The sequence below is a fragment of the Metarhizium brunneum genome, chromosome 7, assembly GCF_013426205.1.
Source record: "Metarhizium brunneum chromosome 7, complete sequence".
Lineage (NCBI taxonomy): Eukaryota > Fungi > Ascomycota > Sordariomycetes > Hypocreales > Clavicipitaceae > Metarhizium > Metarhizium brunneum.
This window is the reverse complement of record NC_089428.1, coordinates 998,792-1,010,340: the sequence shown is the minus strand read 5'-3', so window position 1 is coordinate 1,010,340 and position 11,549 is coordinate 998,792. Positions and strand designations below refer to the sequence as shown.

The 11,549-nt window shown below is 43.8% G+C and overlaps 2 protein-coding genes and 1 non-coding gene across 3 annotated transcripts; 1 reads left to right on the top strand and 2 right to left on the bottom strand.

Moving 5' to 3' along the window:
- Nucleotides 1-5,937: 5,937 nt before the first annotated feature.
- On the top strand, nt 5,938-7,044 carry TRI14_3 (Trichothecene biosynthesis protein 14; the record flags this gene model as incomplete). Its single annotated transcript, XM_014688504.1, has 2 exons — nt 5,938-6,092; nt 6,147-7,044. 2 exons carry the CDS (start codon nt 5,938-5,940, stop codon nt 7,042-7,044), a joined length of 1,053 nt encoding a protein of 350 aa, XP_014543990.1.
- A 1,026-nt stretch (nt 7,045-8,070) lies between these two features.
- On the bottom strand, nt 8,071-8,167 carry G6M90_tRNA00000113. Its single transcript has one exon. It is a non-coding gene; the product is annotated as a tRNA-Leu (tRNA).
- A 2,015-nt stretch (nt 8,168-10,182) lies between these two features.
- On the bottom strand, nt 10,183-11,418 carry G6M90_00g108550 (uncharacterized protein; the record flags this gene model as incomplete). Its single annotated transcript, XM_014688505.1, has 1 exon — nt 10,183-11,418. The coding sequence occupies one exon, from the start codon at nt 11,416-11,418 to the stop codon at nt 10,183-10,185; it is 1,236 nt and encodes a 411-aa protein (XP_014543991.1).
- Between the last annotated feature and the right edge of the window lie 131 nt (nt 11,419-11,549).

The window sequence follows — 11,549 nt, the reverse complement described above, 5'->3', positions numbered from 1 at the left end:
TATATATCCGGTTAGAAATATAGCTAGGAATACTTACCAACTATATAATATATATTAGTATATATCTAGTTACTTATATAATATAATATACTTACAGCCTAGAGTAATATATATATTAGTATATATATAGTTACTTGTACAGTATAATATACTTACAGCCTAGAATAATATACATATTAGTAAAATATTCAGTTATTTATATAGCGTAAAATACTTACAAGCTAAAGCAAAATATATATTAGTATGTATTTAGTTATTTATATAATATAAAATACTTACTTGCTAAGGTATAATATATATTAGTATATATCTAGTTACTTATATAATATAATATACTTACAGCCTAGAGTAATATATATATTAGTATATATATAGTTACTTGTACAGTATAATATACTTACAGGCTAGAATAATATACATATTAGTATATATTTAGTTATTTATATAATATAAAATACTTACAGTCTAAAGAAGAATATATATTAGTATATATCTAGTAATTAATATAATATTAAATACTTACAGGCTAAAATATAATTCTTATTAGTATATATTAGCTTATTTATATTATATAATAATACTTACAGGCTAGAGTTATTGTATTTATTAGTAGAGTAATAATTATGAATAATATATATTCTTTATATTATAAATAAACGTACAACCTATAATTATAATCTATTAGTATTATATTACTATAATTATAAACGCTAATAGGGGTTAATACTTACACTCTAGAATTTCCATTTCTATTAGTATAGTATTATTTTTAGTGTATAATCTCTAGTAATAAAAATACTTACAATCTAGAGTTTTTATATTAGTATATTACTATTTTTAGTATTTAATGTATAAGAATAAAAGTACTTACAGTCTATAATTTCCATTTATCTTAGTAGAGTACTATTTTAGTATAAGTCTCTAGTAATAAAAATACTTACAATCTAGAGTTTCCATTTATATTAGTATATTACTATTTGTAGTATTTAATATCTAGTAATAAAAAGACTTACACTCTAGAGTTTCCATTTATATTAGTAAAATACTATATTTAGTATATAATATATAATAGGAAAAATACGTACCGTCTAGTATTATTATATATTAGTATATTACAAGTTATAAACAATATATTATATTTGTAATAGAATTAAGACTTACACACTATAATTATAATATATATTAGAGGTTTTTCTATTAGTAGGCTCTTTATTCTTTTAAAGCACTTACACCCTAAAAGTATTACAGGATATTAGTAAAATTGCTAGTAAATAATACGCAAGTTATATATAGTACTTACAGTCTATAATATAATTCATATTAGTATAAGTATAAGTAACTTATATAATCTTCATATTAATAAATTACATACAGCCTATATTAATAATATATATTAGTATATATTATATTGTGATATTTATGGAAGTATTAGAGGTACTTACAATCTAAAATATCGTAATATATTAGTAAAATCACTAGTAAATTATATATAAGCTGTATTATATTAAGTACTTACGCCCTGTAATATATTAGCTATTAGTATAACTAACTTGTATAGCCTTTATATAAAGTAAAATACATACTTGCTATAATAATAATTTATTTTAGTATATATTCAGTTATTAAATTAATAAACTCAGAAAAGCTACTTACAAGCTAGGTATAGAACAATATATTAGTATGTAATAAATACTAATATTATAAATATTATTCTTAAAAGAAAACATACACACTAAAGTTATTAAATATTAGTAAATATAAGATATTAATATAAGAAGTATATTAAAGATAATACCTACAGCCTAGAATTATAATATATATTAGTATTACTTATTAATATAACAAATATACTAAGGTAATACTAACAAGCTGGAGTATTTAAGTTAGTTATAATATAACTAGTTAGTAAATTTGTAAATTTACTTACAACCTGTAATTAGGATATATATTAGTATATTTCTCGGTACTATTATTTAACTCGAAATGGAGAAGAAATTATACCTGTGAAGGAGTCTTTAACTATATATATATTAGCATATAGAACTTATTCCATCAGAAGATAAGTATTACGACGCTGAATTTATACGTACTCGTTTTTCAAGGTTTGTATTCTCTTCTGTTGGGGCTGCAAGTGCGAGACCCGCGAGAGGAACTAGGAGCATGGTAGGCTTCATCGTGGCGGTTTCGTAGTGGTTGACGGTTAGAATAATAAGTCAAGTATTGAGTGATATGGACCCGAAATGGTAGAGTTAGTATTGTGCAGGACGTTTGAAGAAAACGGTTCAAATGTTGCCGCGGGACATGTTTGTGCAGCGGCACTATTTAATATTTCATGACCAGGATCGATGATTGCGGTGGCGGCATCAAAAATCTGCAACTGCGACCCGTCTCTAGTCTAGTGGCTCTTCCTTCAAGGAAGGCACTTGACTTTATCGACGACGGCCCTGTGGATGTGGCGGCGGCGCCCCCAATGCCACATCGAGCTCCTGCAGAGCTCTCTTTAGTCCCATGGCGTTCATCAAGATGTCGAGACCAAATACTTAAGCGCCATTCATCCACGTACTCGCTCGAGATGAATATGTACATGTCAACTCGCGACCAACTAGGCCAACCTTGTATGTATTGACGGAGCACAAGCTGGTACCACGTCCCGCTTTGGAATTTGCTCCTGCCAGCTGAGTTTTCACCATGGCTGGGCTTTCCTTCAGGCTAGTAGCAATACATGACGCAGAGCAAATCAGTTGACTTTTGTTGTTGATGGTGCTGAAATAGAGCTGTACTCGGTTAGATTTGGAATTACCTTGATAGGCAAGAACTAGCGATGTGCGCATTCCATGCCCAAGGCTCGGCATGTAACGTCAACATCAACGTCGGCCACTCGGAACCCGGCTCGCTTGACTTGAAGTCGACGGGTCATAGCTGAGCACTTGGCCAAAGTTCAAAGCCCCTGGCGTCAGACTCGGGGCTTACCAAGGCGGCCGACTGCCATCAGACCACGGCAGCACTTGATCCGCCCAGATGAACCAGTCGGTCAAAGGAACTGACATCAGCTGAAGGGCTGGAATCCGGGGCAAAGTCGCTCCGATGTTTGCTGCGTGAGCCGACCCAAGCCTTGGCGCCACCAGAGTCAGCCGCAACGTTCAAGTCAAGAGGTCTACGGCTCTGGCGGGACTTGTTTGTGGGCAAATCTACCCAAAGTGGATGCCTCACAAAATTGCGAGGTGTAATTTGGTAGATTTTCTGTTTTTCCTTTCAACAGGAATACACAGTCAACCCAAGGCTCAAGATGGCATGTTGGCAAAGCTCGAAACTATCCCATTGCTAGACGGAGCAGGTACGCTATTCTCGACCCTGGAGAGAAGGAAAAGGAAAGCAATCTTCTTCTTCTTCTTCTTCCTTTTCTGTTTCTTCAAACGCATGTGAAGCAAAAGCAAAGGGAGATCGAGATGACGAGCGCGGGTCCGGTTCCCCAGACGGGATCTGGACCCTGAGCGCATTCTGGCGGTCTGGTGGTGTGCAGGCGCCAGCTGAACCGAAAAGGGTCAATTCCATCGATGGGGCGCGGCGCAAGAAGAGACATGTCGACTGGTGTTAATAACCGGACTGGCCAACGAAACGTGGCCTGATGAGCGACAAGGTTTCATGGCAAGTGCCACGCTGAGCATTACTCGTGCGACGCCGACCGACCATGTTGAAAGTGGTCTGGTCGAGCCTGCATACCCCCAAATAAGGTTTGAGAGCATGTTGAGACCAAATAATATGTGGTGATTTGGCGCTTTTGCCATCTGCAATTCGGACTAAAATATTGGCCATGGACTAAATTCAACGTGAATGGTGGCGGGTTGTCTGTTGCCGGAACAAGGACGAGGTGCGTCGAGTCCCTTCCACCGCGGCCGTTGTGTGACTTGAACTGTTTACTGCCGCAATTCGGCTCGGACGCAGCCTGGTTCATGGTGCGAATATGGAATATTGTCACAATAGGAACATGCTCCGAATGAGCAGCAACGATACCCTCATATATTCCGTGGACGGAGATTAAGGCTCTCAATAAATGAGCCAGCAACGCCCAGAAGCGAAACCCCTCTGTGACACGTTGCAGCCACCGGCTTCTCTCCGCCGACGACTGCAAATTCTCCATTGTCTGGACTCGCAGTTTGCACACATACATCACACACCCGCCGTTCAAGGTTAGCACTAGTGCACAAGCCAGAACTTACAAACTGATTGACAGTTTCAAGCGGCCCGTATCCTCCATCTTAAACCGTCAATATCCATCCATCTATGTCCGTTCCATCACTTACCATGTTTTTATATCGTATAATAGAGTCCGATTTCTGGGAGCGATTCCATTCATCATAATTGCCCACTTATCCGAATATACCCCATGCATAAAATTAGCTCCGACAAGGTGTCTGAATTCGTGGTCCCTAGCCATGTCTTTTACTTGTCGCCTTGCTCTGTACTTGTTCGACTCCATCAGGTGCGTAAACGTGGGCTTCATTTCCCGCCCACGCATTTCATGTGCCGCTGCAGAGAACAAGGAAGGACAGTCGGGGAAGATGGTTCTCAGGGATAATCACTTGCTGAGGTTGAAGCTCCGAGACAATGGCACGGTGCTTGTAGTCCTAAATTTTGGGTACTGGAATATTTCGTTTGCGAAATATATGAGCAGATGGCGACATGATAAAAAAAACGCATGAGCAATGCGCTCAAACAGTCGCAGGCAGCATTATCACAATATGTTGGCCGTGTCAGTTGCCTCTCGCCATAAGTGACTGGCTGCCGCTTGCATTATGACCGTGGATGCATGACAAAAGTCCCCACGTAGGAATTGCGATGGAAAATGCCATGATTGCGGTGTTAATGCAGGAGGAAAAGCGCTCTCTTTATGGCAAAACCGAGCCGACCACAGAACCTACCAACGATGAAAAAAGAGGGAAAAAGCCAATGTACATATTACTCAGCAGGTCTTGCGATCACGGTAAGACGGGGCGTTTTCTTAGGCAAACCCCCATAGCCAGGCGTGCGTTCATATCAAAGGGCTACTATTATCATATGGCATGAGAATGAAGCGTTATAACCATGGTCGAGCATATATTGAACATGCAAGCCTGGCGGATAATGCGTTCATGCATGTAAGACACGAATCAAGACGAAACGACCCTCCTTGCTTGCGACTGACGTGATGGCATGCCATGGAGTCGGTCATTCGGTCATAGCTCCGGCCCGCCGGGATTCCCATCGGAACCCCATTCGGGCCACATCGGATCCACTTCGGGTGCGCTTAGTGGGCGGTAATAAGAGTCAATTCGTAAGACGGAAAGGAGGAGTACCTTGACGTGACATATTTCCGTCTCTCTTGGCTCCTCAAGTCGGCTGTCTTTTCGAGAAACACCTGCGCGTAGTAGTACACGCAGTCTAACCCTTAAATAGTTCTATAGGGGGGTTACTAACTGATTAAAAAAAAGCTTAATATAAAACCGTTGACCTCTCCTAACGCCTGATTTCTTAAAATATATAAGCTATAGTTAGTGCACTGCCCCCTGCTACCAGCTGCCCTGTCAGGTCACGCATGAAGAATACATAAATTCAGGGGGTGGACTGTAGGGCTTGTCTATCGCATTTGATAAGGTTTCTTGGCATATTCCATTAATGGCATAAGGACCAGATACTTTTGAATTCAGGGCTGCGACTTCATGCGACATCGAGGGATTACTCATCGACGATCCTAATAGACATTCGGCTTTAGGCTCCAGGTGTCCCACTCGGCCTACAAGGCCACACTGGCAAGCAGAAAGGTCCGGATTAATCCCCATGGGTAAACACACTGCTTCTTTGAGAGTGAATATATAGTATGGCTACGGTCTGCCCGTACTCGCGAGGTTTTCATCCACCAATCGCCAATATATTCAGAATATCGCCAGTTCTTTGCCCATCATGCACCGTGCCGCTGTCCTGCCCCTGTTGGCATCCCTAGGAACCATCGCCGCCGCTGCGCCGGCGGTTACTGATGCCGATATTATCGTGAATTCTTTCCAGCTGTATCCCGAAAATGCCGACTACGATTTCAAGCGCAAACTGCTACATTTTGGGTACGGCTCCCGTCTTACTCGTCATGTCTGGTGCAATAAAACTGACCCCTACAGTGCACTGTACAATTCGTCCATTGCCGCGTATAGCCCGTCGAAAAACACCATTGAAAAAATTACCGAATTTCCACCACTTACCAATGATACCTCTTATCACGCAAGCGGTGTCAAAGTTGACCCCTTCAACGATCGGCTGTCCGTCATCGTCAACCCCGGCGCCGCATGGACAACGGCGGGAGAGAACATAACAGGAGACACGTGGCTCATCAAGCTCGACCTGAAAACGGGCGACGAGCTCTGGCGGAGTAATCTTACGACGGCACTGGATGGAAAGTACGGAGGGTACCAGGACGTGGCGCATGATGCCGCCGGCAACTCCTACGTCATCGGCACGTTTCCAGGCTCCATTCTCAAGGTCGACCCCATCGGAAAGAAAATAACTCCATGGTATGTAAGCGAAGAGACCAACACGACGGTAACTGGATTCACTGGTATTGTCTATCTGGGCACGAAGTTTCTCACGACGTATGGGCAAAATGGCCAGCTGCAACGCTGGGACAGTTGCCAGGGACAGGGTAAGCCTACTCCCGTTCCTATTGGAACAACCGGTACACCGCCGACAACGGACGCGGTTCTCCAGAACATTGAAGCCATTACTCTGCCTAAAAAGTACGAGGGCAAGGTTCTCCTAGTGGCTTCCAACTCCAAAGGAGTCTATGTACTGCGATCCAAGGACGGTAGCTGGGATTCGGCTGAGAACCTGGGAGCAATTCCCAACAATTACGAGAGCGATGGAGTTGTTGTAACAACCGTGCAGGTGGAGGACCGTCTTTATGCTGTTCTTGAGTACTTTGACGATATTAAAAACCCCGTGCCCGAGACCGTTGCTGGCAACCGAACCGAGTTTCCCCTCCAGGATATTACCTCAGCTGTGGAGGAGTATCTGCAGAAGTAGTGGCATTGGACTTTTAGCATCCAGCGGGGTTATAGAAGTATATAGCTGTTCAATGTTACTTGAAGTTTGGGCTCTATAGCTAGTTGTACGACGGGCCAAGCGGGCAATGCGCCCCTGCCTGCTGCCAGCTGATGGGTTCCCTCATTTTGCGTGTCAGATGTTGAATGGAACATGTCCAATCTATAGCGTGACCAGCGCCGGCCACGATGATACTGGAAGGCTGGGATGAACTACTTCAACGACATGAGCACCACTGCATCAATTCAAGTGGCTCTTTTATTTCCTCAAAAATCTCAGGAGCGATGGAATTAGCCGGCACACCATGCTAGATTGTCCAGTCATTCATACCGCAGCCGCAGCACGAACATGTCGCGTCTCCAACGTAGACAAAACTACAATGTTGGACCGCCGTCCAGTTTACGCCGTTTTTGAACCGGCCGCCGTCGCAGGACATTCAATGCCCAGCCCGAATCAAGCATGGCTATTTTTTATTCGCTATGCAGCCTGGGACTGGTCGGAAGCAGCTTCAACTGTCCAGCCGCGCTCGTGTCATTGAAATCCTGTCCCCTGGTTCAATCGGAAGAAAATGCAACAAGTACATCCACACAATGGCTTGCGGCGTTGCGACGTGGCGGGCTCGCGCTCCCGGAGCCGATGTACTCGCTAAACTGAGTGTCGTAAACCAGGGTTCGTAGCCAAAACGTCCTGTCGAATTGATTGGAGATGTCCAGTAGGTTCTTTTTGTAATCGCGTAGCCCCAAGAGATGGCATACGGTCAATCACGCAGCCCTTTCCGGGAGGAGGCATCGCAGCCGACTGCCGCGCGTAAGGCTGTAAGCCACCCGTCCATCAAGTCGAGAGTTGTCGGTTCCTCCACACCACACATGCTGAATCATGGAATGACAGTATATGCAAATTGAGTAAAAAGAATGAACAAAAATGAAAGATGTTGGGTGCATTTTGGCAAAATATAGGTGCAAAATTCATCGCTTTGGGCCAGGAAGCGGCCATCAAAAAGAGCAAAACTACCAAGACTGGGGTTCGAACCCAGGAATCTCTCGATAGTGGAAATTACGCCAAAAATGGCTTAAGTCCACCGCCTTAACCCCTCGGCCATCTTGGTATTGTCAACGTTTGACCCTGACCATGCCTTATAAAGGGTTGTGGGTTTACACCCAGTGCAGCGCATCCACCGGGACAGGACAGGGGTGAGGGATAGGGCTGCTTTTCCAGGTTTTTTTCATCAGATTTATCAAGCAAGTCGATTTCTCTTGGATGAAAAGCGATTACTTTCTCAAGCGCTGTATGTGATGGGAAGTGTGGTTGACGCGTGCATCGCGACCTTGATATGTCAATCTGATGTTACCAGGCCAGGCTGTGGTTAGCGCCCGCTCTAGGCTTGCATGTGCCCACTGGACCACCTACCTAAGTAGGTACACATGCATGTACCCAGGTAGTGGCACTGGGACCACAGCCGCTGGACCAGAAGCGCCCCGTCCGGACTCGGAGGCCGCGTCGTTCGCACGGGCTTTCTGGAGGAATACGTATCAACATTGAACATTAAAGTGCAAGTACTATGTAACCCTAACATATCAGTTTCGCCATGTAAGATGAACTGCTTCCCGTCTTTCATCATGGAATATTTATAGATCTTCATAGATAGATGCTTGATCGCATCATGTGGAAAGTTGTCGTGGCCTGCACAGCGCAGCCTTGGCCTTCCATGTTGCAGTGCTGTCTTTCTGTTCTTGAGGCGAGCGCCTTTCTGCAGGCTCCAAGAGCAAGTTTCCATGTGAAGGGATACAGTGACAGGTATCTCATTCTGGGCTGTCCATAGTGTACTTGACTCGACACATCCCTTGTATTAACGGGAAAATACAGGACATCTACAGTCAAGAGGTATATAAGGATACTTATGACAGGTACTTGTGGAATTCCCTTTGGCTTGGTGTCTTTAAACCGTGATACCTTTTCTGTGCGCGGATTAGTGATGGCAATTCAATCATCAACTTGTCTGGTATATTAGAATATCCTAAACGACGTCGCTATATCTTCAAAAGTTACATGCGACATGGGTCCAATGAGTGGCCGAGCCCTTCCATGACATATAAAATGCCCTCAAATTCTATCCACAGTTGAGTGGATTGAACACTACATGTAAGAAGAAGCCCGCTCTTCAATACAACGTCCCCTTTGCACCCAAACGACCTTGGCTTTCTCGCTATCTGGCGGCTTCCAAGTGGACCGTCTTACCATTAAAGTCAAGGTTAGAGACGTGGCTTGAATGGTGTTCAATCAAGTAGAGAATTTGGCCGATCACTGGTCTCATTGTTTGTTGGGCTTTCTAGGCTTATCAATCCTGAATTGTATGAAAGTGCATGTAAATATACTCTGTCTTTAGTAGAATTTTGACCATATACATGGCTTTGCCGGCTGTAAACAAGGTTAATATATCTTGCCGCTATATTTACCCCTATATTTCACAATTTTTGATAAAGTACCTGGGGGTCACCCGCTCTCCTGGGTTGGCATATACTCTGACAGGTGATGACTTCTTGGAACCGCTTCCTCTACTCTTTCCACTTGACGACCACTCCACATGCAGATCTCGCAAATTTTCGCTTGAAGAAGTTGAATGTAGGTCCCTTTCCAAAACTTTCCTGCAGTTTGTGTAAAAACTATCCACCTTTATATGTTGCAGTTTTACAAGCCTAGACAAGACTTTCATGGCAGAGGGCACATCGGTAGGAATTACACATCATTTCTTGTTAAAACGGTGAACCGTACACCCATTACTGCCCACCGTACTCTCAACTAGCAACGAACGAAGCTTGCAATCGCAGGTCTTGGTGTGCCCAATAGAGCTCTTTGAGTATGTCGGTTTCAGGCTTCACAAAGCTAACACACTACCCCTTGTCAAGGTATACCTGAACTGATTCAAGTGGAAGTCGTTGAGCGCTCCCAGAAGGAGCAACATCTTTAGTGTATATAAATATCACACTCTGGCCTAAACGTTATGCAAAATTTGGTGGGGGGCAAGAATAGTATGTCATAGTAGCAAATAGAGCAAGTTTGTAGATACGATACAAAAGAACCGCCTTTGGAGCGACAAAATAGGACCACGGCAGCGAAAATCGTCTAGGAGAGCGGCATGGTGCCATATACCTCCGTCAGCTGTTCCCAAGTGACGCTCTTCCCGTAAATGAGCTTTGCAACTGCCTTGCCACCGAAAAGGCTTTTCCTTGAAGAAGCCATGTAATGACGATGAGTGATTTCTGCGCTCTTAGAAGCCATGTAAGTGGAAAGGCGTGTCATATTCGCTTTCAGCACCATGTTTGCTCCTGGATTATCCATGGGTGGCCTCCATTCTTGATTGCTCTCCATTTTCATTATAGATTCTACAACAAGCTTCTTCAGGTCGACAATGGGTTGATTCTCCTCTGCTGATAATCCAGGAAAGGTGACAAATTCCGGGCAGACCGACAACTGCTCGAGGGGGGCAGCCTGGGCACTGCTCCAATCAATGATTCCCGTAAGATTGTAGTCGTTATCAAAAAGCATATTACCGAAATGCAGGTCGAGGTGACAGAGGGGAAAGGGGCCGCGGACTCTGTCCTCAATAATCATGTGGGTTAGCGCTGTTTTCAGCACCCAACAAGCAGTCCGCCAGTTTGGGTCATCCGGATGCATGGAAATGGCTTCCCTGTTTTCATCCTGTTTTTGATTGTAGAAGTATTCCAGCGAGGTTTCCAACGGGCCAGGCGTCGCGTGCCAGGCCATGGGTATGATCTTGACGGGCTGATCAGCATTTTCGCCACACCAGAGACGCCCGATGCGGCTGAAGGTAAGATTTTGGAGTTGTGCAAAAACATTTGCAAGCTGCCTGGCTACTTTATTATGGTGCTGGGAAGGTATAGCTCTCGCCAGCCCATTTGGAAGGGTACGGCCGCCCAAGTACTCCATGAAAACATATGGATAGCCAAAGGGCTGGTCCGCGGACGTTTGAAAGTCGAAAACCTGGGGGATCGGGACAGTTGTGTGTTCTTGAATCATCTTCATTGTGGCAATCTCGCTTGCTAATGAGGTCTTATCACTCTCGGTCTGGCACTGGTGCGGGATCCGGGCTATCCAGTACACATTGTCTGAGAATGCAAGTTCGAAGACGACATTATTGAAACCAGATGTGAAATGTGTCAGATTGACGCTGCATTTGACATCGGAGGGTAAGCCCGGTTGATGCTTCTTGCGGGACTCTATTCCGCGCGCCTTGAGATATTCGAAGTTTGCCGAGGAGAGGAGCTGGATTCGCTTATATCTGTCTGAACCTGGAGCCAGACTAGCAAAGCCCTGCCAGTGGTCGCTTGGTTTTTCCATCTTCTTATGTTCGTTCGGGCCTTGGATAAGAGCAAAAGTTGAGGAAGTTTGTCGAAAAATTGTCAACTTGAGGGAAAGTTAAGGAGAATGGAAGGTGTGATGATGAACGATTATGGGCTACGTTTCATGGT